This window comes from Anomaloglossus baeobatrachus, chromosome 5 (assembly GCF_048569485.1).
Source record: "Anomaloglossus baeobatrachus isolate aAnoBae1 chromosome 5, aAnoBae1.hap1, whole genome shotgun sequence".
In the NCBI taxonomy this organism is placed as follows: Eukaryota; Metazoa; Chordata; class Amphibia; order Anura; family Aromobatidae; genus Anomaloglossus; species Anomaloglossus baeobatrachus.
The window spans coordinates 75,765,199-75,792,740 of record NC_134357.1 but is presented as its reverse complement, the minus strand read 5'-3'; the positions used below and the strand labels follow the sequence as shown (position 1 = coordinate 75,792,740).

Here is a 27,542-nt window from a genome sequence, read left to right as displayed (position 1 = left end):
CTATCTTTTAATGGAACAACACTGTATCATAGTGTCATATATTCAATGTAAAGTATTCAGTGTGTAGCTTGTATAACAGGGTAGATTTGGTGCCCTCTAAAAATGAAACAATATCTAAACCCCTGGCAACAAAAGTTCACATCTAAGTGAAAAAGGCCAAATTATGCTTAAAAGTGTCAATATTTGGTGTGACCACCATTATATTCAGGCACTGCCGTAGCTCTCTTGGGTATGGTGGTCACTAGAGCGTCACAGGAGGCACTGGATCCTCTTCCCTCCTCTATGAAGACATCACAGAGCTGGTGAATGTTCAAAACCCTGTACTCCTCCACCTTCCGTTGGAGAAGGCCCACAGATGTTCACTAGGTTTTAGGTCTAGAGACGCTTGGCCAGTCCAGTGCCATTACCCTCAGTTGCCTTAGAATGGCAGTGGTCGTCTTGGAGGGGTGTATGGGGCCATTATGTTGGAATACTGCCATGGCCCAGTTTCTGAAGGGGGAGGCGGGAAATATCATGCTCTGCTTTAGTATGTTTCAGTACACACTGGCATTCATGGATCCCTCAATGAACAGTAGCTCGCATAAGCTGGTAGCCCCAAGAAAGGACACTCCCACCACCATGCTTTACTGTAGGCAGGACACACTTGTCTCTATACTCCTCCACGGGTTGCCACACCACACTCTTGACACCATCTGAACCAAATAAGTTTATCTTGGTCTCATCAGAACAAAAGAATTTCTGCAGTACTCAAGGTTCTTAAGAGCACAGTGGCCTCCATAATCCTTAAGTGGAAGATATTTGGGACCAACAGAAATCTTCCTAGACCTGTCTGTCCAGCCAAACAGAGGAATCGTGGGAGAAGACCCTTGGTGAGAGAGGTAAAGAAGAACCCCAAGATCACTGTGGCTGAGCTCCAGAGATGCAGTGGGGAGATGGGAGAAAGTTCAAAAGTTCCACAACGTCAACTATCACTACAGCTCTCAAACATTCGGGCCTTTATGGCAGAGTGGCCGACGGAAGCCTCTACTCAGTGCAAGACATATGAAAGCCCGCATAGAGTTTGCAAAAAAAACATATGAAGGACTCCCAGACTATGAGAAATAAGATTCTCTGGCCTGATGAGACAAAGATAGAACTTTTTGGTGATAATTCTAAGTGGCATGTGTGAAGAAAACCAGGCACTGCTCATCACCTGACCAATACAATCCCAACAGTGAAACATGGTGGTGGCAGAATCATGCTATGGGACCATCCTTGACTGGTCCAGTCAGAGCCCTGACCTAAACCCAATTGAACATCTCTGGAGAGAACTGAAAATGGCTGTCCACCAACAGAAGTGGACAGGATCTGCAAGGAAGAATGGCAGAGGATCCCCAAATCAAAGTGTGAAAAACTTGTTGCATCATTCCCAAGAAGACTCATGGCAGTATAAGCTCAAAAGGGAGGGTGCTTCTACTCAATACTGAGCAAAGCGTCTGAATACTTATGACCATGTGATATTTCAGTGTTTGTTTAATACATTTCCAAAAATTTCTACATTTCTGGGGTTTTTGTCTGTCAAGATGGGGCGCAGAGTGCACATTAGGCTACTTTCACACATCCGGTTTGAGCAGTGCGGCTCAATCTGGCTGTGAAACCTATGCAACGGATGCGGCGAAAACACCGCATCCTTTGCATAAGTTTTTACATGCGGCCCGTACGTTTTTTTCCGGTTGCGGCATGCTACTGAGCATGCGCAATGGAAGAAACCGCATGCGGCAGCCGGATGCGGCACGATGCGTTTTTTTTGCAGGGGCAAAAAACGTGCCAAGGAACGTTCCATCCGGCCGCGGCATCGGCTAAATCTGCCACATGCGGCAAAAACCAGACCGAACGCAAGCCCATGCGGCACAATACGGCACTAATGTAAGTCTATGCAAAAAAAAAAAACTCAACCGGCGGCAAAAAAAACGGATGCGTTTTTTCTGCACAGCGCCGTATTGTGCCGCAGAGCAAAAACCCGATGTGTGAAAGTAGCCTTAAGGAAAAAAAAAATGAACTTTTTGGAATTTACCAAATGGCTGCAATGAAACAAAGTGACAAATTTAAAGGGGTCTGAAGAATTTCCGTACCCACTGTATATCCAGAAAATACATAAAGAGAACTTCATCTTTAGGAACATGCATTTGGTAAATACCATCGCTCCATTGCAGAGCCCACCCAAAATAATAAAATATATAAATAATAATAATAATAATAATAAATAGAATAAATGCCGTACAAAACGATGGAAACCCAACAGACTGCTGGGGTATTGCATTGCCATTACTTTAATTTGATGGAACAAAACTACAGAATGAAATAGCTTTCATAAGAAAAGTGATAAATATTAACTATAATATTAACATAATTAATGGGTTTTCATTCAACATTCTAATGTGTATGGAGCAATTAAAGGGAACCTGTCACCAGATTTGGCCCCTATAAAGCTGCGGCCACCACCAGTGGGCTGTTATATACAGCATTCTAACTTGCTGTATATAAGAGCCAAGGCCGCTGTGTAGAATGTAAAAAACACTTTTTAATAATCACCTAAACCGGTCGCTGCGGTGGAGTTGGGCCATATGGGGGTCTTCATTCTCCGGTGCCGGCGCCTCCTCTTTCGGCCAACTTCGTCCTTTTTCTGAAGCCGGGGTGCATGACGCATCTACGTCATACACACTCACCGGTCCCACACAGGTGCACTACAATACTTTGATTTGCTCTGCTCATGGCAGATCAAAGTGCACCTACTCAGGACCTGAATGCCGGCGAGTGTGTATGACGTAGGATGTGTCATGTACCCCTGCTTCAGAAAAAGGACGACAAAGAAGGCCGAAAGAGGAGGCGCCGGCACCAGAGAATGAAGACACCGATCTGACCCAACTCCACCGCAGCGACCATTTAGGTGAGTATTATAAAGTGATTTTTATGTTCTCACAGCGGCCTGGGCTCTTATATACAGCATTTTAGAATGCTGTATATAAGAGCCCAGTGGTGGTGGCCGCAGCTTATAGGCCCCAAATCTGGTGACAGGTTCTCTTTAACCCCTTCACCCCCGGCCACTAAAACACCCTAATGACCGGGCCATTTTTTGCAATTCTGACCAGTGTCACCTTGACAGGTTATAACTCTGGAACGCTTCAACAGATCCTGGCGATTCTGAGATTGTTTTTTCGTGACATATTGTACTTCATGTCAGTGGTAAATTTAAACCGATAATTTTTGCGTTTATTTGTGAAAATTTAGGAAATTTTGCAAAACTTTTGAACATTTCGCAATTTTCAAACTTTGAAAATTTATGCCCATAAATCTGAGAGATATGTCACACAAAATAGTTACTAAATAAACTTTCCCACTTATCTACTTTACATCAGCGCAATTTTCGAAACAAAATTTTTTTTCGTTAGGAAGTTAGAAGGGGTCAAAGGTCATCAGCGATTTCTCATTTTTCCAACAAAATTTAGAAAATAATTTTTTTAAGGGACCACATCACATTTGAAGTGACTTTGAGAGGCCGAGGTGACAGAAAATACCCAAAAGTGACCCCATTCTAAAAACTGCACCCCTCACTCTGCGCAAAACCACATCCAAAAAGTTTATTAACCCTTTAGGTGCTTCACAGGAACCAAAGCAATGTGGAAGGAAAAAATGAAAATTTTACTTTTTAAACACAAAAATGTTACTTTAGCAATAAAATTTTCATTTTCACAAGGGAGAAAAGAGAAAGTGCACCATACAATTTATTGTGCATTTTCTCCTGAGTACGCTGATACCCCATATGTGGTAAAAATCAATTGCTTGGGCGCACGGCAGAGCTCGGAAGGGAAGGCGCGCCATTTGAATTTTTGAACGCAAAATTAGCTGCACTCATTAGCGGACGCCATGTTGGGTTTGAAGACCCCCTGAGGTGCCTAAACAATGAAGCTCCCCCACAAGTGACCCCATTTTGGAAACTAGAGCCCTCAAATATTTTTTCTAGATGTTTGGTGAGCACTTTGAACACCTGGGGGCTTCACAGAAGTTTATAACGTTGAGCTGTGAAAAGAAAAAAAAAATTTTTTACCACAAAACTGTTGCTTCAACTAGGTAGCTTTTTTTTCACAAGGGTATCAGCAAAAAATTCACCATAAAATTTATAGTGCATTTTTTCCTGAGTACGCAGATCCCTCATATGTGGTGGAAAGTAATTGTTTGGGCGCATGGCGGGGCTCAGAAGAGAAGGAGCACCATTTGACAGCAAAATTGGTTGGAATCATTAGCGGACGCCATGTCACGTTTTAGAGACCCCCTATGGTGCCTAAACAGTGGAGCTCCCCCACAAGTGACCCCATTTTGGAAAGTAGACCCCTCAAGGAGTTTATCTAGATGTTTAGCGAGCCCCAAGGGGCACCACAGAAGTTGATAATGTTGAGCCATGAATACAATTTTTCTTTTTTTCATTACAAAACTGTTACTTGAACCAGGTAGCTTTTTTTCACAAGGGTATCAGGAAAAAATGCACCATAAAACGTATTGTGCAATTTCTCCTGAGTACGCAGATACCTCATATGTGGTGGAAAGTAAATTGTTTGGGCGCATGGCGGGGCTCAGAAGAGAAGGAGCGCCATTTGACAGCAAAATTGGTTGGAATCAATAGCGGACGCCATGTCACGTTTGGAGACCCCCTATGGTGCCTAAACAGTGGAGCTCCCCCACAAATTACCCCATTTCGGAACTAGACCAACAAGGAATTTATCTAGATGTTTGGTGAGCCCCTTGTACCCTCAGGGGCTCCACAGAAGTTGATAACGTTGAACCGTGAAAATTATTTTTTTTTTTTTCTAACCACAAAATTTTTGTATCAACCAGGTAGCTTTTTTTTTTTACAACGGTATCAGGAAAAAATGTACCATAAAACATATTGTGCAATTTTTCCTGAGTACGCAGATACCTCATATGTGGTGGAAAGTAATTGTTTGGGCGCACGGCGAGGCTCAGAAGAGAAGGAACACCATTTAACTTTTCAAACGCACAGACGCGGTGCACTGATCGGCCGCTGCAGGAAGCACGGTCGGATGAGATACAAAAAGCGTTGGGGATACGGAAAAAAAAAAAAAAAAAGGTCACGCCAAAAATTGAGCAGGGATGCCGATCCGTTATGTGCATCCCTGATCAGCGCTTGGCAGGACGCACGGACGGACGCGATACAAAAAGCGTCACGAATACGGAAAAAAGTCACGCCAAAAACTGACCACGGATGCAGATCCATTACCTGATCATCGCTTGGCGGGACGCATGGACGGATGAGGTGTAAAAATGGACAGGATACAAGAAAAAATGGGGAGGGGGGGGCAGAGGGAGAGCAGAGGGGGCGGAGAAGCAAAGGCAGAAGGAAGGAACCTTGGAAGCAGAATAGAGATGACAGAGGAGGCAGGCAGATCGTGTGGGGAGCAGATCGGGATGCCGGGGGGCAGATCGGGCCATAGGGGAGCAGATCGGGATGCCGGGGGGCAGATCGGGCCATAGGGGGGCAGATCAGGGGGGGGGGGGGGAACGGGCAGGGGCCTTCACGGGAGCGCGCAGGGGCCATCGCCGGAGCGCAATACTTACCATTGGAGCAGGCGCGGTGACAGCAGAGGCGGCGTCTGCGGCGGCAGCAGCGGTGGCGTGGTACCAAAGTACCAGCCACTCCACGCTGCAGACATGTTGGTGGAGGGTCCTCAGACCAGGACAGGCCTGGGGAGGGCGGCCACCCGCATATCAGACCGCCCCTCTGCACACTGATTGGAGCGATTGCGCGTCATAGCACGATCGCTCCAATCAGTGCTGCAGGGGCTGGGGGCGACATGTTTGAGATCCACCTATGATCTGCTGTAGCTGCTACGGCATCTCATAGCTGGATCTCACAGTCTCGCACTAATTCGGGCATTATTTTTGCCGAAATTAGTGCGAACGATGTGGTTGGCGGTTCAGATTTGAACAGCCAATCACATCGATCGCCTATGGGGGGTGGCGATGCCACCCCCCCTGGGGTCAAGCAAAGGTCCCCTGCTGTAAGAAACAGCAGGGGACATCATTTGAAAGCAGTTGCTATGGCCACGGCAATCAAATGAACTTTAGGCAGTAAAATTACGTCCCTGGTCGTTAAGTCACGTTAAAATAGGACGTAATTTTACTGCCCGCGGTCGTGAAGGGGTTAAGCACTTCCTAAACTGTATACACCACTCTGCAATGAGGAACCATGTCTGTCCGTCATAGACACTGGCTCTCTTTCTGCAGTTGATTACATTATGACATCTTCAATTTTCATTGTAGAGTTGTCTGCATACAGGCCTGCGATCTGCGGTGCTCGGCCATGGATTTGCCCTGCAGGGATAACCCATTTATGAACGTACGACTATATAACACAAGGAAGGTCTGACCTGCTCTGCTCGTGTGTCACTTCCCTGAGCCTGTCATTCCAAGAAAAGTAATCTGCTCCTGCTCAGGAAGCATAGCAAGACTACGATATATTATATACTAGCACCCGGCGTTGCCCAGGATAGTAACTGTCTCTCTCCCAGTCTCTGTCTATTTTGCCCGGTCTGTGTCTCTTTCTGTCTCTCTATCCATCTCTCAAGATAATAGCAGGGACTAAAACTTAACTTTTAATAATCCAGATAAAAATTGTCAATATTACAAAAGTGCAGTAAAATTGCCAAATGGCTATAAATTGAAGTGGTCTCACCCAGACGTTCTCCAGGGACAAAAGGACACACCGATCCAGGGTTGATCAGAAGCGGAAAAAAACAGGGTAAAGCATTGGGAGATGGTAAGATATAAACCCTGTCGTGCCCTGTGCCAATGCTTCCGCCCTGACAAGGGCAGCGCCCAAGTGAGCTGTCTGCCCCACAAACCAAACAAAGAAGCGTTCTCCCAACGCGTTTCCCTCTAAGTGAGAAGAGTTCTTCAGGGGAGATTAAAGAACCAATTGAACAGCCTGCAGTGGCAGGGTTCAAGAAACTGATCAACCTGCAGTGGCAGGGATCAAAGATACAGGCTATGTGCCAAGTATAAGGTGGTGCATGGACATTAATGCCTGAGATCGCTATATACCCATTTATTAATGATTATTACCTTCAGCTGTGCAGGGAAACCATCCTGCATAATACTCCGTTCGTGCTTACACTGCCGGCGTCTGAGATCACTTCCGGTCATGTGACCAGCAGACTCCTGCGCTCCAGTCTGGAACGCATGAGAAACCATTGGATGGGGGAAACATCAATCAATGAGGTCACATCCGGTTTAGCGATTACAATATTATAACCAACCAAAGCTTTCCCATCTCAACGCCCTGCACAGGGGGCATGTCGCCAACATACAGGGCAGACTCCCTGCATAATATTCAGTTCATGCTACAATTGCTGGCGTCGAACATCACATTATAGTCATGTGACTAACCAACTTCCGCGCTCCAATGTGGAACGCATAGAAAATGATTGGATATGGGAGACGTCAATCAAGAAGGTCATGTCCGGTTTGGCAGACCTCACTGTTATATATCACACAAGCTATCCCATCCAATCATCTTGCAATAGGGGTGTGTCGTCACAAATCATGTGACGTATGTTGTCCATATACAGTTAGTATCACCCTCAAATCGCAAATTAGTGCTAATAAGCAAAAACCTCTGATTTAATAAATGAATGATGACTCAAATATATACAGGGCACTGATGACCAGCAGATGGAGAACCTGAGGTTATTCATGAACTTACTGATTAATATAAAGATTTAGATCGTCAGCTCATCAAATCACAGACTAAAATATAGGATACTAGCAAGAACGACCAAAACTACGGTGACCAGAAGGTTAAATTAAAGGGTATCAACACATATGAATAGCGAAACTATGATCAGTGATCCACAACTCATACTGCAAAAAAGGGGGGGGGGGGGAAAGGGGGAGAAAAACCAATGTCTTTCCCAAATCGGACCATCTTGAATCTAACTATTCTAAAGACACCAAGAGTCTGATAACATTCCCAACCTGGACCTCAATTAGACCTATAATAAAGTGGATGCCAAGTAGAGGGCTAAATATAGAGCTTGGTCAATGGCCTAAAACTACCCTTCGGAAAGGACAAGAACACAACAGTTGGCTACTATAGATACAGGGACTATATGAAGCACCCATAATTGATCTGATCATTAAGGCCATCCGGGTGGCAAGTCTTGAGGCGAAAAATCATCCTCGCCTCTTTTTGTAATAGGACACGATCGAGATTGCCACCTCTGGGGGATTGTTTCACTCTCAGAATGCCCATGAAAGAAATGGCCTCCTTATTCTGACTGTGGCGTACATTCATGTGCCGTGCAATGGGGGTATCGCGATCATTTCTAATGTCCCCCATATGCTCCCCTACCCGTCTCCGGAGCTCACGTGTCGTCTTACCGACATATTGTACACCGCAATGACAGGTAGCCAGATACACAACACCCTTTGTTTTACAATTCATGAATTCTCTAATGTCCAGAGATTCACCTGTGGATGTACTGGTGTACCTTTTGCCTGTTTGAATATTTTTACAGGCGACACAAGAGCCACATTTGAAGCAACCATGTGGTCTGTTAGGGATCCACGTGGTTCCCTCACTGGGCGGGACAAAATGGCTATGAGTCAGACGATCACCTAACGACCGATTTTTTCGAAAGGTGATACTCGGCTGTGGTTTGATGTAATCCGCAACATCCTTATCCATACCAAGGATCCCCCAATGTCGATCCAAGATCTGTCTAATAGTAGAGGCACCCTTGGTATAGGTCGTAATAAGTCTGACGACACCCATTTCATCATCACACTTCCGCTTCGGAGTCAGTAACTTATTCCGGTCCTGGTTCAATGAGTATTTGAAGGCCTCTTTAAGGATGTGATCTGGATAACCCTTATTCAAAAAGCGAGACCTCAAATCAACAGCCCTCGCCACAAACTCGCTCTGGTCAGAACAATTTCTTCTCAAGCGGAGGTATTGTCCCTTAGGGATACCCCGCTTGAGAGAAGGAGGATGGTGACTCTCCCACCTGAGGAGCGAGTTCGTGGCAGTAGGCTTCCTGTAGATTGTTGTCCTTAGCCTACCTTCTGTACCAATCGTCACCATTAAATCCAGAAAAGGCAGGCTAATAGGATCGATGACATAGGTGAAAACCAATCCTAAGGGGTTCGAATTTAACCTCCCCACGAATTCAATGAACAATTCACGGGACCCCTTCCACAGAAGAAAAACATCGTCTATGAACCGGACCCAAAAGGTCAATCATATCCGTGAAGGATGTCATAGACTCTTGAAAAACAGTGGTATCCTCCCACCAGCCCAGGAACAAGTTGGCGTAGCAGGGAGCACAAGGGCTCCCCATTGCCGTGCCCCTGAGCTGGTGGTAGGTGGAGCCATCAAACAGAAAGAAATTATTGTGCAAAACAAAGTCCAACAAGGATATAACCAGATTGTTATGAGCCTCAAAATGTTTCCCCCTGGTAGCAAGGAAGAATTTAACAGCCTTAAGTCCCCAATGATGTGGAATGGAAGAGTATAAAGTTTCCACGTCAATACTGGCAAGAAATGTATTGGGACCCACCACCACATCCTCAATTCTGCTGATGAAATCTAAACTGTCCCGTACATAAGAGGGTAGTGAGATAACGAATGGGTTAAGGATTTTATCTATGTAAATCCCAGCGTTCTGTGTGATGTTATCTACCCCAGAAACAATAGGTCTTCCCCTAAGGGGGTTTACCCCCTTATGTACTTTGGGAAGTATATAAAAAGTAGACATCAATGGAAATTCAGGTATCAAAAAGGCTAGTTCTTCCTTGCTTATCAGGCCATGAATTTCAGCATTATTAAGTATATCCTTCAATGTTTTTTTGGCAACAATAAGAGGATTGCCAGAGACCTTACAATAGGTGCTAGTATCTTGCAATATGTTTAAGCAGATGTCCCGATAATCATTTGTGTTCAACAAAACTGTATTCCCCCCTTTGTCTGAGGGTTTAACAGTAATAGTAGAGTCTTTCTCCAAATTACACAGTGCACGCATCTCAATTTTAGAAAGGTTGTTCTTCTGCTCAGTCCGATAGGGAGCCATACCCGTCCCATTCAGATCAATCTTACTTAGAGCAAGAACATCACTCGTCACTTGATTCAAAAAGATGTCAATAGCCGAGACGTCAGAAAAATTAGGTGGCATTCTTGTACTCGGATTCTTCAAAGTGGTAAATGGGCCTTTACCGGAGGTAGAGGGAACCGATTCATCCAACCCAGCCAACAGCCTCACATCATCAATCATATCGAAAGGTATGTCTAGATCCGCACAGATTTTATTATCCTTTAATCTAAAGAATTTCTTCCAGCGCAATTTGCGGGCGAAAAGGTTTAGGTCTTTAATAAAATCAAACACTGAAAAGTCATTAGAAGGAACAAAGGATAGTCCTTTGCTAAGGACCGCCATCTCTGTCTGATTAAGGACTCTGTCAGATAAATTGATAACTTGAATACCTAGTCCTTCCCCCTGCGACTCCTCAGGGAGTAGTTGCGAAAGGAGGATTATTGGCCTGTATCGGTGGGTAACCTGAGTGATCAGTTCTCTGTGGTCCTCTCCGGTTACGTCTAGCCCTTTGTTGCAAGCGAAAGGGGGGGGGGGGGGGGGGGGAGTCCCTTACCCTCTGTATCCGAGAGTTCAGCCTCAGTAGAGGATAGGTCTGACTCCCGCTCTCTAGATGTAGGACCCTCAGTTGGAATAAATTGATATACTTTATTATCTTTAAAATCTTGAAGGTCACGTTTAAATTGTTTATGTTTCCTTTCTTTTAAATGAAACTGAAATTTTTCGATAGAATTTTTCAAGCTAATCTCCTTAATCGAAAAATCACTCTCGTTTTGATAGGTTTTCGTGACCTCAATCTGTTCCTTGAGTTTGTTATTAATTGCCTCAAGGTTATTCCTTTCTTCTAAAAGAAGGATTTTCATCAACCTGAGAGAACTAGCTGTGGCCTCTTTCTCCCAGGCAGTCATCAATTGAGGAGTCCGACACCTAGCAGCAGGTATGAGGGGGATGCGTAAACCCCTAGGAACAATATTACTTTCGATATAATTATCAAGGCTCTGTACCTCCCACCAACTAGTAATCTGTTCCTTATAGGTCCTAGTGACCTCCTTAAAGGCAGCAGTGTAAGATGGAGTATACTTTTTTTGAACAAATTCTTTTTCAGAGAATATATCTTTTGCCTCTGTAAGCCAACTAGCCGTGTCTGGTCCTGTAGAAAGGAAGCCAGCCATGCCAGTCACTATTAAACAGTATAACAGCAGTAACCTGCAACCAGGTAGATAATGCCCAATAGTCCAATATATACAAGATAATAGCAGGGACTAAAACTTAACTTTTAATAATCCAGATAAAAATTGTCAATATTACAAAAGTGCAGTAAAATTGCCAAATGGCTATAAATTGAAGTGGTCTCACCCAGACGTTCTCCAGGGACAAAAGGACACACCGATACAGGGTTGATCAGAAGCGGAAAAAACCAGGGTAAAGCATTGGGAGATGGTAAGATATAAACCCTGTCGTGCCCTGTGCCAATGCTTCCGCCCTGTCAGTAAGTTCATGAATAACCTCAGGTTCTCCATCTGCTGGTCATCAGTGCCCTGTATATATTTGAGTCAAAATTCATTTATTAAATCAGAGGTTTTTGCTTATTAGCACTAATTTGCGATTTGAGGGTGATACTAACTGTATATGGACAACATACGTCACATGATTTGTGACGACACACCCCTATTGCAAGATGATTGGATGGGATAGCTTGTGTGATATATAACAGTGAGGTCTGCCAAACCGGACATGACCTTGTTGATTGACGTCTCCCATATCCAATCATTTTCTATGCGTTCCACATTGGAGCGCGGAAGTTTGTTAGTCACATGACTATATGTGATGTTCGACGCCAGCAATTGTAGCATGAACTGAATATTATGCAGGGAGTCTGCCCTGTATGTTGGCGACATGCCCCCTGTGCAGGGCGTTGAGATGGGAAAGCTTTGGTTGGTTATAATATTGTAATCGCTAAACCGGATGTGACCTCATTGATTGATGTTTCCCCCATCCAATGGTTTCTCATGCGTTCCAGACTGGAGCGCAGGAGTCTGCTGGTCACATGACCGGAAGTGATCTCAGACGCCGGCAGTGTAAGCACGAACGGAGTATTATGCAGGATGGTTTCCCTGCACAGCTGAAGGTAATAATCATTAATAAATGGGTATATAGCGATCTCAGGCATTAATGTCCATGCACCACCTTATACTTGGACACATAGCCTGTATCTTTGATCCCTGCCACTGCAGGTTGATCAGTTTCTTGAACCCTGCCACTGCAGGCTGTTCAATTGGTTCTTTAATCTCCCCTGAAGAACTCTTCTCACTTAGAGGGAAACGCGTTGGGAGAACGCTTCTTTGTTTGGTTTGTGGGGCAGACAGCTCACTTGGGCGCTGCCCTTGTCAGGGCGGAAGCATTGGCACAGGGCACGACAGGGTTTATATCTTACCATCTCCCAATGCTTTACCCTGTTTTTTTCCGCTTCTGATCAACCCTGGATCGGTGTGTCCTTTTGTCCCTGGAGAACGTCTGGGTGAGACCACTTCAATTTATAGCCATTTGGCAATTTTACCAGGGCTGTGGAGTCGGTAAGCCAAACCTTCGACTCCGACTCAGACTCCTCAAATTCTCTTGCTCCGACTCCGACTCCGACTCAGACTCCTCAAATTCTCTTGCTCCGACTCCGACTCCGACTCAGACTCCTCAAATTCTCTTGCTCCGACTCCGACTCCGACTCCGACTCCGACTCCGACTCCGACTCCGACTCCGACTCCGACTCCGACTCCGACTCCGACTCCGACTCCGACTCCGACTCCGACTCCGACTCCGACTCCGACTCCGACTCCGACTCCTACATATATTGCTTATAGTTAGGTGAAAAATTTATTGTAGTACATGAATGTGTGTATGTGAACATCAGACATTTAATAATTTTTATGATACAATAATCAATATATTTGGATAGAACATAAAATATATTTATTGGAATACAACTTTAGAACACAAAAAACTGTAATAAATTGTAAATATGTAATACACTATGTAATATACAGTAGATTACATATATATCTTGTGTGTGTATATACACTATATATATATATATATATATATATAACATATTTACAATTTATTAGTTTTTTGTGTTCTAAAGTTGTATTCCAATAAATATTTTATGTTCTATCCAATTATCTTGATTATTGTATCATAAAAACAATTAAATGTCTGATGTTCACATTGTACTACAATAAATTTATCACTTAAATATAAGCATTATACTAAATGTTATTATTTAGTAAAATATTCAGCACATTCTGCATTGCACTAGTGTCCCCAATTTATTATATATTTTAGGAGTCGGAGTCGGTGCATTTTATACCGACTCCGACTCCACCAAAATGAGCTCCGACTCCGACTCCACGACTCCGACTCCGACTCCACAGCCCTGAATTTTACTGCACTTTTGTAATATTGACAATTTTTATCTGGATTATTAAAAGTTAAGTTTTAGTCCCTGCTATTATCTTGTATATATTGGACTATTGGGCATTATCTACCTGGTTGCAGGTTACTGCTGTTATACTCTATCCATCTCTCCAACGACATCATATTACTTCACACATAAGCTTCTTATACTAACAGTTTATTTTGCTCCTATAGCAACCACTGACAGTTGCTATTAATAGCCTGTAGCTCCCAGCTCCATTCAGTTTAATTGAGGCAGGATTTTTGAGAGTAACTGTAAAGCGTGGGGTTAAATTTTCCCATCAAAACACAGTCTATGACGTTCCCTCGGACACACACACTTTATTTTTTTGTAGTTCTTCTATAGTATGCTAGGAAAAAAAAAAAAAAGGAAAAATCTATTAGTGACATGTATAACTTACTCATGTACTCTGTTGTCTCCATACAAATCGCTTAGTCCAAAACTGACATAATGCCAATGCTCAGGAACATCAAGTGTGGGATTGCCCAGATTACGGTACATGCTCACATAGTCCAGTGGATCAGGTCCACCCAACCTGCAAAATTGACACAAAAAAAAAAAGTCACTTTGATAATCCTGAAGTTAAAAAAAAAAAACAGACTTGTTTTCTGTGGCCGTAAAGCATTGTTGGTGGTTAAACCAGAACAAGATGCCCAACTGCAGGGTCTTCCAACCCGATTCATTGCATATATGAGGCTGGCAGCTCAGATCTGACAACTGGATATTCTGATTTTATAATTAATTTAAATGGAATCTGTCAGCAGGTTTCTGCTATGTAATCTGAAGACAGCAGGAGATAGAGGCTGACACACAGTTCAATGATGTGTCATTTATTACCCTGTGTGCCATTTACTTATAATGAAGGTTTGATCACCTGGGATTTTCATTGCCTGGACTACACAAATCCAACTATGCACCCTCCCCCTCTGATTAGCAGCTGTCTATACACTTTGTACATAGAGAGCCTGGTATGGGCACGATTCACTTTCTGATCTCTGCTACATGGCGAAGGCCTAAGCCAAATGGCGAGAAAAACGGTGCGAGTGAAGTGCGATAAAACATCGCATTCCACTTGGACCGATATTAGCCTGTGTGTCAGCGCACACGAGCGATTATTTTCTCAACCCTAAGGCTATGTGTCCACGCTGCGGAAAATGCGCGGATTTTGCCGCGGATTTCTCGCGGAAAAGCCGCGGATTTTCCGAAAATCTGCAGCAGCGGCACTTCCAAGCCATTTCAATGGCATTTTGGAAATGCTGTGTCCATGCTGCGGATTTTTCCGCGGCGGATTTGCCGCGGATTTTGATCCGGAAAAATCTGCAACATGTCAATTATTGTTGCGGATTTTGATCCGGATTTTGGCTATAGAATTGGGGAGAAAAAAAAATCCGCACCAAAATCCGCGGCAATTTTGCGGTAAATTTGCGGCAAATCCGCACCTTTGAAAAGGTGCGGATTTACCGGGAAAGTCGCGGATTTTCATGCAGAAAAATCCGCAGCAACATTCTACCGTGGACACATAGCCTAAGGCCCTGTGCGCACTAGAAAAAGGAATTTTCTTACGAAAATTCCGGAGGCTCAGTAAGTTTTCCGCACCTGCGGGAAAATACCGCACCAAAATCCGCATCTGGTTTGTTGCATTTTGCTGTGGATTTGGTGCGGAAATGCTGCAGCCAGCGTCGGACTGACTACTGGAGGAATCTCCAGTAATACCAGGCCTGGCCACGGTTACCTGCACTGAACTCCGGAGCTCTCACCTGAGCTCCGGAGTGCAGCCTGGACTAAACTGCGAGCGCCGAGTGATTGATTTCCCGGCGATTGAAGTTTAGTTCAGGCCGGGCTGATCTCCGGAGCTCAGGTGACAGCTCCGGAGTGCAGCCCGGCCTCTCTACAGCTGTCACCGGAGCTCCGGAGATCAGCCCGGCCTGAACTAAACTTCAATCGCCGGGAAATCAATCACTCGGCGCTCGCAGTTTAGTGTACGCTGCACTCCAGAGCGCAGTTGACAGCTCCGGAGTTCAGAGCAGGTAACCGCGGCCAGGTCTGGTATTACTGGAGATTACTCCAGTAGCCAGTCCCGCAGCTACCTGTGGAAAAGAATTGACATGCAATTGTTTTTGCTGCAGGACTCCCGCAGCAAAACATGCAGCTGTCAAAATCCGCCTAGTGCACACAGCTTTTTTTTTTTCCCCATAGGATTTGCTGGTGAATCACTGCAGAGATGTTATGAACATTTTCTGCAGCGAAACATGCAGCAAATCTGCGGCAAATCGGCAAGTGCGTACAAGGCCTAATCGGACCGAAAAAACAATCACAGCATGCTGCGAATGTAATGCGAGACTCTTTTCTCTCGCACCCATTCAAGTGTATGGGGCGAGAGAAAAATCGCACTGCACTCGCATTACACCGGTGTATAGTGCGTGCAGGGCGAGAATGGCAATAGCCGGCTACGGAGGAGAGAGGGAGAGAAATCCCTCCCACCCCTCCTCAGTGCTGGCCCGCCCCCCGCAGCTGAGGTCTGCTCGCACAGTCGGACCTCAGTCGCAGGGATAGCAGCATGACACTCGGCTCTGCTGTACTGCCAATGTGAGCCGAGTGTCATGTGAGGATCGCACTAGTGCCCTGTGTGGCCCCGGCCTAAATTTAAAAATACCATCAGAACCGCTGCACCCAGTAAAATAAGTCATACATCATTGGATTCAGCGTCTCTCTGCCCACATCATGCTGCTCAGATGAGGTAGCAGAAAACCTGTTGACAGATTTCCTTTAACAAGACGAGATGTCAGGATTTAAGAACTTATTTTTACCTGTAATGCTTCAGAGGCTCCTTGCAGCGTTTTAGAGCAAAACAGTGGAAAATTCACAATACTGGCATGTTATACTCGTGTCTTGCTCCAGGATCTGCGTGTGTATAATATATATATATATATATATATATATATATATATATATATATATATATATATATACACACACACACATACATACATACACACATACATATATATATGCATCAAGTTTATTAAGAGGAGCGTGCCCCGTAGTAAATTTAACACATCTTTTAGTCGCCCTTGTATTAGAATCACAAATGTACACCAGTTGTAGATTGGAGTATGTGCCAAAAATTTCAAGATATTTGAACAACTGTTGCACATTAATGTAACTTATAGCCAGTCTTATGGTAAAAAGGGCTTAAAGGGAACCTGTCAGATCTAATATGCACCCTGAACCTTGAGCATTTCTGTGTACATATTGCTAATCCCTGCCTAACCGTCCCTGTATACACTAGCATAGATAAAGAGATCTTTAGAAAATGTATTTCTAAAGATCTTTTACCGTATGCTAATGAGCGAGGGCCATAAGCTGGGTTTACACACTGCAACATCGCAAAGGACATCGCTGTAACGTCACCCATTTTTGTGACGTAACAGCGACCTCCCTAAGTCTCTGCTAAGTCTCTGGTGAGCTGTCAAACAGGCAAACCTGGCCAACAACGCAACAGCGATCCGGACCTGCAGAGCGACCTAGCTGGTTGTTGGGGACGTTGATAAGCAGCCTTTTGAAAGGGAAGTTGCTAACAAAGTCGCTGCAAAGTCTTTCACACACTGAAACTTTCCAGCGATGCATGCTGCACAGCGGGAAACAAAGGACCTAGGAATGGTCCTGAACGATTTGTAACGATTACAACTTCACAGCAGGGGCCGGGTCGCTGATGTGATCACACTGCAATGTCGCTGGGGAGGTCGCTATTACGTCACAAAACCGGTGACGTTACAGCGATGTCGTTTGAGATGTTGCAGTGTGTAAACCCAGCTTTAGGGTACAGTCTCACTAAACGACGCACCAGCGATTCCGACCACGATTTGACCTGTTCAGGATCGCTGGTGCGTCACTACATGGTCGCTAGTGAGCTGTCAAACAGTCAGATCTCACCAGCGACCAGCCACCAGCGACTCTGCGCTTGGTAACCAGAGTAAAATTGGGTAACTAAGCAAAGAGCGTTGCTTGGTTACCCGATATTTACCCTGGTTACCAGCGTTCACCGCTTAGCGCTGGTTCCCTGCACACGTAGCCAAGGTAAATATTGGGTAACTAACCAAAGCGCTTTGCTTAGTTACCCAATATTTACCTTGGCTACGTGTGCAGGGAGCCAGCGCTGGCAACCTGTAAGCAGCATATGCTGGTAAACATCGGATAACCAAGCAAAGCGCTTTGCTTAGTTACCAGATATTTACCCTGGTTACCAGCGTACCACCGCTTACACAGAGTTGGTGCTCTTTGGTCTCCTGCTGTCAAGCACGCTGATGCATGTTGCACAGCGGGAGACCAACGAGCAAAAAATAAACCAGAACAGTGTGTAACAATCAGCGATATCACAGCAGGGGCCAGGTCGTTGCTTAATGTCACACACAGCGAGATCGCTGATGAGGTCACTGATACGTCACAAAACCTGTGACTCAGCAGCGATCTTGCTATGTGAGAAGTACCCCTTAGTCACCTGGGTGTTAGTCACCCCTCATTAGCATGTTAGTGTGATAGCACACCCACAGGGACGTACCAATGAATACGCAACGTCACAGAATGATCTCACTCGCCTCTACGCTGCCAAACGCTGGATTTCGGCTCAGAGCGCATGACCCAGGAGTTTGGGTCGTGCGCACTATGAAGCCGGGTGTACGAGTCCTGGCTTCAAACTGAAGTAGTGCGCATGACCCAAACGCCGGTATCATGCGCACTGAGCCAAAATCCAACATTGGGCGGCGATGGCAGGGGAGCGGTGAGTGAGATCATGCTGTGACGCTGCGTATTCATTAGTGTGATAGCACACCCACAGGGGCGTACTAACATGCTAATGAGGGGTGACTAACGCCCAGGGGTCTACTGCCCTCGCTCATTAGCATATGGTAAAAGATCTTTAGAAATACTTTTTCTAAAGATCTTTTATCTATGCTACTAGATACCAGGGCTGTGGAGTCGGTAAGCCAAACCTTCGACTCCGACTCCTCAAATTCTCTTGCACCGACTCCGACTCCGGCTCCGACTCCGACTCCGGCTCCTACATATATTGCTTAGTTAGGTGAAAAATTTATTGTAGTACATGAATATGTGTATGTGAACATCAGACATTTAATAATTTTTATGATACGATAATCAAGATATTTGGATAGAACATAAAATATATTTATTGGAATACAACTTTAGAACACAAAAAACTGTAATAAATTGTAAATATGTAATACACTATGTAATATACAGTAGATTACATATATATCTTGTGTGTGTATATACACTGTGTGTGTGTATATATATATATATATATATATATATATATATATATATATATATATATTACATATTTACAATTTATTAGTTTTTTGTGTTCTAAAGTTGTATTCCAATAAATATTTTATGTTCTATCCAAATATCTTGATTATTGTATCATAAAAACAATTAAATGTCTGATGTTCACATTGTACTACAATAAATTTTTCACTTAAATATAAGCATTATACTAAATGTTATTATTTAGTAAAATATTCAGCACATTCTGCATTGCACTCCTGTCCCCAATTTATTATATATTTTAAGAGTCGGAGTCGGTGCATTTTATACCGACTCCGACTCCACCAAAATGAGCTCCGACTCCGACTCCGACTCCACGACTCCGACTCCGACTCCACAGCCCTGCTAGATACAGGGATGGTTAGGCAGGTAATAACAATATACACCCAGAACGGCTCTTAATTCTGGGAGTATTTTACACTTGACAGGTTCCCTTTAATTAATTTCCCCCATAGATTCTTATAAAGGAGGGAGCCACATGTCATGCTGGTATATGTGACACGGGACTTATTTGCTAGTAGGAAACTTGCCAGCCTCCCTCAATGCTCAACCTCGGCATTACAAAATGTGCAGAGCGTGGATGAGCTTTTATCAAATTTTACCCACGATGCTGGAAAATCTGTGTATATGCCCTGTGTGCACATTGCAACCAGTAAGAAAATAACTACATTTCATGCTAACGTTTGCTAAAAAGAAAAAGACAAAAAAAAAACAGTCATCTTTCCCTCTAGTATTCAGGGGGTGGAAAAGCTGAAAAAAAACAAAACTAGACAGAAGTGTATACAAAGTATTGAAAGTAACCAAGAAGGTCTACAAAACAGCAGCGCCCCAAAGCAGTCCTCTATAGACAGGGCCCGTTACTACGGAGCTGTGTAGGGAACCAATATTCTTCAAGGAGCCTGGAGGCTCTCCAACACTAATCACACATCTTATTCAGCAAAGCAAATATATCACACCTAATCTATTACAATAATATACAAGAGAACTACACAATCAGCCTAACAACTGTAGTCACATCCACAACACAAGCCGATGATTGCACAAGACTCAGCTCTGCGGATGGTCACATCTGAATGAACAGAGCCATGTAGGTGCTCTGCAGCCGGGGTGCAAGATTTAGGAGGGGTATGAGGGAACCTGTCAAGTTGATTTTACCGATAAGACTAAGGCTATGTGCGCACGTTGCGTTCTCTGCAGTGCGGAAAAGAACGCACCCTCTGGCAGACTGGACACTGCGTTTATAAAATAAAATGTATCCACAACGCATGCATTTTGGATGCTTTTTCCATGCGTTGTGGATGCAATTTTGACAGTGCATTCCCCCAGCAATTCAGCTCTGCTACATACCCGCTGACAGCAGACACAGACAGAGCCGCGCGATGAGAATGAACTCAGGTGAACTGCACCCAACTTCATTGTCATCCCGCGGCTCTGTCTGTGTGTGGCGTCCTGATTATCATCTTCACCGCACACACCCCGACATTACCGCCGACACCCCCGCCGACACCCCGACATTACCGCCGACACCCCGACATTACCGCCGACACCCCCGCCGACACCCCGACATTACCGCCGACACCCCCGCACACACCCCGACAGTACCGCCGACACCCCCGCACACACCCCGACAGTACCGCCGACATCCCCGCACACACCCCGACAGTACCGCCGACATCCCCGCACACACCCCGACAGTACCGCCGACATCCCCGCACACACCCCGACAGTACCGCCGACATCCCCGCACACACCCCGACAGTACCGCCGACATCCCCGCACACACCCCGACATTACCGCCGACATCCCCGCACACACCCCGACATTACCGCCGACATCCCCGCACACACCCCGACATTACCGCCGACATCCCCGCACACACCCCGACATTACCGCCGACATCCCCGCACACACCCCGACATTACCGCCGACATCCCCGCACACACCCCGACATTACCGCCGACATCCCCGCACACACCCCGACATTACCGCCGACATCCCCGCACACACCCCGACATTACCGCCGACATCCCCGCACACACCCCGACATTACCGCCGACATCCCCGCACACACCCCGACATTACCGCCGACATCCCCGCACACACCCCGACATTACCGCCGACATCCCCGCACACACCCCGACATTACCGCCGACATCCCCGCACACACCCCGACATTACCGCCGACATCCCCGCACACACCCCGACATTACCGCCAACATCCCCGCACACACCTCGACATTACCGCCGACATCTCTGCACACACCCCGACATTACCGCCATAGAACATGACTGACCACTGTTAAATCCACGCAGCAACTGAAGTGAGCCACACGATAAGCGGTGACGTCACTCAAGTTAGTCGCGGCCACAGCTGGAGTCCTCCACCTGTGACCACAAATCATCTGAGTGCCATCACCGCCGATCACGTGGCTCAATTCAGTTGCTGTGTGGAGCTCACAACGGGCAGTCATGTTTTATGGCACCCGCTGTGAGTTTGAGATGTAGCGTTTTTTTCTTGGGGTGTGTTTTCGGGGAGGGGGGGGTAAAATGTGCATCTTTATAGTCACCACAAAGATGCAATGTGCACACATAGCCTAAAGCTGGTGTCACACATAACGACGACGACAACGACGTCGCTGCTACGTCACCATTTTCTGTGACGTTGCAGCGACGTCCCGTCGCTGTCGCGGTGTGTGACATCCAGCAACGACCTGGCCCCTGCTGTGAGGTCGCCGGTCGTTGCTGAATGTCCAGCTTCATTTTTTGGTCGTCACTCTCCCGCTGTGACACACACATCGCTGTGTGTGACAGCGAGAGAGCGACGAAATGAAGCGAGCAGGGAGCAGGAGCCGGTGTCTGGCAGCTGCGGTAAGCTGTAACCAGCGTAAACATCGGGTAACCAAGGGAAGGACTTTCCCTGGTTACCCGATATTTACCTTCGCTACCAGCCTCCGCCCTTGCTGCCAGCGCCGGCTCCTGCTCTGTGCACATGTGGCTGCAGTACACATCGGGTAATTAACCCGATGTATACTGTAGCAAGGAGAGCAAGGAGCCAGCGCTAAGCAGTGCGCGCGGCTCCCTGCTCTCTGCACTGTGACATGTAGCTGCAGCACACATCGGGTTAATTAACCCGATGTGTACTGTACCTAGGAGAGCAAGGAGCCAGCGCTAAGCGCGGCTCCCTGCTCTCTGCACATGTAGCGACGTTATGATCGCTGCTTCTGCTGTGTTTGACAGCTAAGCAGCGATCATAACAGCGACTTACAAGGTCGCTGTTACGTCACCGAAAATGGTGACGTAACAGCGACGTCGTTGTCGCTGTCGCTATGTGTGAACCCAGCTTAACTGATCGCAACAACTGAAAGTGTAACATCAGATAGCAACAGAAACTTACTAACCACACAACTCAATTACAAAATCGGGTCTCAAACAGCTGCAACAACCAATGGCACTCACTACAAAGACAGTCAGTGAAATGCAGCTCCAGTAATACAGCCCCTTACATTAGATACCACCTAATACTACGGAGCACATTGGTGTTGTAGCTGAACAACCTCCAACAGGTGGTACTTACACCCCAGGGAGTACAGCCGGTCCTCATGCAGAGCTATTAATGTGCAGTATACAGTCACAGCCCAAGGGGAGACTTTGATGTGATACAAATAAGTAGTTGGATCTTGTCTTATGGTCCCTAAACACTTTAGGATGGCAAAATACCGACAACTTTTCCAGGAAGTCTCAGAAATGCATATTTACAGCATATTTCTCCACTAATTACTGTATAAATAGCTGTAGCTGAATATGCGGAAGAGAATATCTTACATCTTTCTTATTATTGAGTAAGGCTAGGTTCACATTTCCGCCAAAATGTATCAGTCACAATCCGTGGCTCTCTTAAACAACGGAATCCGTTTGCGGATTCCGTTGTTACCCATAGACTTGGTATTAGTGGGGGATTGCGACTGATGACCTTGCGTTGCATCCGCTGCGCGGCGGTCAGTCGTTTATGGACTAACCGCCGGGTGGAAACAACGCAGAATGTAACGTTTTTTTGGGTCATCAAAATTAACGCACCGCGCAGGAATCAGGCTTGTAATGTTTGTCTATGGTGCTGGATTCCGTCGCAATCCGTCTTACGACGGAATCCAGCGCTGGATTCCATCATGCTCTACTGAGCATGCCCAGCATGTTTGGCACACCCACTGGGCTGTCCCAAACACAAACGGATCATCACGGATCCGTCAAAAAACGGACGCACAGCGGATGTAACGTACCCGTTTTTTTCACAGGATTCCTGTGAAAAACATCCGTTGCGTCAGTTGACAACTAAAAAACGACGGGTCAGTCGCTTACGGACCTGACTGATTTAAAACAACGGAAATGTTCACCTAGCCTAATTCGTTATTTCCAGTTATCCATTACAGGCTGGACCCCAATAATGATTACTTTATCCAGCACATCCCCCATGTGCAGAGCCTCGTGGTAATTTCTACACATTTGCAGATCTGGCATTATCCAGTCTGTATGTTCTGGTCATTGTTCCTTTAAGTACATAAATGGCCATGGGGCAGTTTGTCCCCAACAAAGCCAATAAGGAAAGCTCAGATTTCACCTGGTGGCCTCACAACTCCGGATAATGAGGGATCCTGGGGCAAAATTCTCACCAGGAGTCTCCGATACCAAGAGGACAAGTCCTGTGAGTAATCAACCAAATGCTCATTGTTGTGCCTGGTATATGCATAGAGGATGAGGTGTATACAGTGAGGAGGGACCTACAGATGAATGTGCCAAACACTAGAGCCGCTGCAATCCAAAGAGCCACATATTAATGTAAAAGACGCAAACTCAATTTTATGGGGTCATCAACAACATCACTTCTACGTGTATATATTCTTCCTATTCCCCTGATCACTCTGTGCGGTGTTCCCACATCACAAACAATATCACACAACCTCTGCAGTCAGTCATTTGATTGGCGGCAGCCTTTACTATTCCGCCAGAAGGGTCTTACGGTACTGGAGATGCCGTTGATCTGGAAAAGCCAAGAAACGGGACAGCTCCTGACACCTAATTCACCCATCCAAAAATATGGGCCAAAACTAAAAAACATGAATTGGATTCATCCGTCTGCTTTTGTCATTGTATTGGGTAAATCCGCTGTGATACAGTCAGATGGGGATTGTCCCAGGGAACAGCTTCCGACTGGTTGTATTTGGACGCAACAAGGCAGGGTGTTCTATACGTTCCCCATTATCTGGGCACATACGTGTGACTGGAATGATCAGTTGGTGGAGTGAGGGGACAGAATCCTATCTGCAATGGTGGGGCCTGGACAAGAAGAGGAGACCAAAGTACTTGCCCGGTCTGATTAGTGTCCGGCTATTGGGCTGCAAGTGGGAAGACTAAACCCCAAATCAGCATGTAAAGGTGTTCAAATAAAGGAGGCGACCGAACTACCTGTTCATGGCATCGTCTCCCCCCCTCCAAAAAAAAAAAAAAAAAAAAAAAAAAAAAAAAAAAAAAAAAAAAAGGAGCTTCTTATACACTGGTGTAGTAACCAGTCACTATACCATCAATGCTGCCTCGGTAAAATGTATGACACTGGGGTAGGAAAAGGATACCTCCCTACAGTGGAACTTTCCTCTCCATAACAGGGTTAATCTACCCCAGGCACATTCCTATACACCAGGCACACATCTCCATACACATCTATGGGCAGCAGTGTGACACCACCCTACAGGTGGACTCCCCTCTAAATTAAGAGTCTCCTGTACCTCTAACATTCCTAAGTCAGATCAACATCTCCATACACTTCTATGGTCAGCAAGAGAGCACCACCACCTTACAGGGGGATACTCCTCTCCATAAAAGGGTTCCTGTACCCCGGGCATATTGCTATACACCGGACTTGCATCTACATACACTTCTAAGGGCAGCAGCATGACAGCACCCTGCAAGGGAACTATTCTCTCCATAAAGGGGTCTCCTTTACCCTTAACACATTTCTATGTCAAACCAACATCTCCATATACTTCTATGGGCAGCAGGAGAACGCACCACCAGGGGACACTTCACTCCATAAAAGGGCTCCTAAACCCCAGGCATACTGGTGTACATGAGACCTACATCTCCATACACTTCTATGGGCAACAGGGGGCAAGACAGTGATACCATCTTACAGGGTGTCTCCTCTCTATAAAGGGGCACCTGTAGCGCTGGCAAATTCCTATACACCAGAAACATATCTCCATACACTTCTATGGGTAGCAGTGGGCAGGAGAGTGATACAACCCTACAGAGGGGCTCTCCTCTTCATACAGGGGCTCCTGTAGCGCTGGCACATCTCCATACACTACTATAAGCAGCAGCAACAATAAGATCAGAGTGTGAGGCCCGGACATCACGTGACCAGTGTCCAGGACGCCCTGTGAGCACCACAGGTACCAGCAGGTTCAGGACACGGCCGGGACTCACCAGTACTTGACGATGGCGGTGACCTGCAGGGGATTGGGCTGCTCCGGGTACAGCCGCCGGCACTCTCCATAGATAGAATGAAGCCCGGGAGGGAAGAGAGTGGGGAAGGGCTGGGACGCGGGGCCGCCGCTAGGCCGCATCTCCTCCATCCCCTCCGAACACTCAGCAGCGGGAAGAAACAAGCACTTCTCTGCCACACAGTGCCGTCAGTGCCCGGTGTGGCCGGCGCCGTCCCGTGCTCTCCCCGGTCCCGGGAGAAGTCTCTAGGCAGCGCCACACACAGCTTGTTGCTGCAGAGTAGTCGGTGGTCCTCTACTGAGAAAGTAATTCTATTGGCTGCAGAGTCTGCCAATCACGAACGTCGTTACGTCAGGCTCCGACATTTCCTTTCTTACTCCTCATTGGTAGCGTCGCAGCCAATCATACTACGGTACACGTTTTACATTACTGTCGCTGGCATGGGAGTAGACATATTGTTGGTTGTAAAAAGAGCCAGACCTAAAAGTGTCAGCAAAATTCATCATTAAACTGGTTCCCCCTTCAGGTATGAGAAGAAACTGAGAGGAAACTTAGTTTTTGAGGAGTTTGGAGAGTTTTAGTTACAGTTCAGTTTCTACTGCAAAAAAATCCTTGTCAAACTCCTTGTGCACATAGCCTTTAGGGGTTTTTTTCGGACTTTTTAAAGCAGAAACTAAGCGTAAACTCTCCCAACCCTCCTCAAAAAATTAGAGTTTCTGTTCAATTGAGGTATGTGCGTACAACGTCTTTTTTTAGTCAGTTTCTGACCCAAAAACAAACTGCAGATGTTCAGCCTTTTGTTATGTCTTTCAGGGTGTGTAAACTGCCGGCCGCTAATGGGACGTACACTAACAAGCTTCCAGGGTCAGAGCCGCCTGAGAAAGGACAGCAAGACCGCCGGCGGATCCGCCCCAGGAAGGACAGCAAGACCGCCAGCGGATCCGCCCCAGGAAGGACAGCAAGACCGCCGGCGTATCCGCCCCAAGAAAAAGCCGCCAGCTTTATCTTTAATTGGCTTTGTGAGTGAATACTCTGGTGGCTGCACCAGGGTCTAAAGTGGGCTTTACATGCTGCGACATCGTTAGCGATGTCGCGAGTGATAGCACCCGCCCACATCGGTGGCGCGTCATGAGGTCTCGCTGCCGTAGCGAATAATATCGCTACGGCAGCGTCACACGCAATTATCTGTTCACCAACGTCGCTGTGGCCACCGAACAATCTCTCCTTTAAGGGGGAGGTTCGTTCAGCGTCACTGCGGCGTCACTAAGCAACCGCCCAATAGAAGCGGAGGGGCGGAGATGAGCGGCCGGAACATCCCGCTCACCTCCTTCATTCCTCATTGCCGGCGGCCGCAGGTACCATGTTGTTCCTCGTTCCTGCGGTGTCACACATAGCGATGTGTGCTGCCACAGGAACGACAAACAACCTGCGTTCCAAACGAGAAACAATTTTTTAAAGATGAACGACGTGTACACGACAAACGATTTGACACCTTTTTGCGATCGTTACTGATTGCAAAAAGGTGTCACACACAACGATATCGCTAACGAGGCCCGATGTGCGTCACCAACACCGTGACCCCGACGATATCTCGTTAGCGATATCGTTGTGTGTAAATGGGCCTTTACAGACATCATGTGCACATTCTGCTCCAAAAATTCAGCAAAAAGACCCTGTGTGTGCGTATCCTTATGGTAGGGGAACCCCTCATCTTGCAGACGCTGGTGTACCAGCATCATTTTTGAAGCAGAAAAATCTTCAAGAAAATGCCAGCATTGTTTTTCTTGAAGTTTATTTTTTGGCGCCTCTTTTGATATTTTTGCCGCATTTTTGCCACCGATGTCTCTTTTTTAGTACATACAAGTGCATCTCAATAAACTAGAATAGTATTAAAAAGTTAATTTATTTCAGTAATCCAATATAATAAGGGAAACACATATATTATATAGAAGAAAAAAGGAGGAAAACCAGAGTAAAGTGCAAGTGAATAAATTTAATGGCAAAAACTGGCACAAAAAGGGAAATTGGCAAGACAATCTATGGACACATGTGAAAATCAAATGTACAACTTATGGCACAGCAATATAAAAAAAAGTACA

At 45.9% G+C, this 27,542-nt stretch overlaps 1 protein-coding gene across 2 annotated transcripts in view; it reads right to left on the bottom strand.

Moving 5' to 3' along the window:
- SUFU (SUFU negative regulator of hedgehog signaling) overlaps positions 1-25,731 on the bottom strand; it is a 157,132-nt gene extending 131,401 nt beyond the window's left edge. For both annotated transcript variants that reach the window (XM_075348600.1, XM_075348601.1), the window contains exons 1-2: positions 25,426-25,731; positions 14,009-14,143 (exon numbers count right to left, since the gene is read on the bottom strand). In XM_075348600.1, coding sequence (XP_075204715.1) covers positions 14,009-14,143; positions 25,426-25,574 — 284 coding nt within the window. In that variant the 5' untranslated portion in view covers positions 25,575-25,731. The remainder of the gene's footprint in view (positions 1-14,008; positions 14,144-25,425) is intronic.
- Between the last annotated feature and the right edge of the window lie 1,811 nt (positions 25,732-27,542).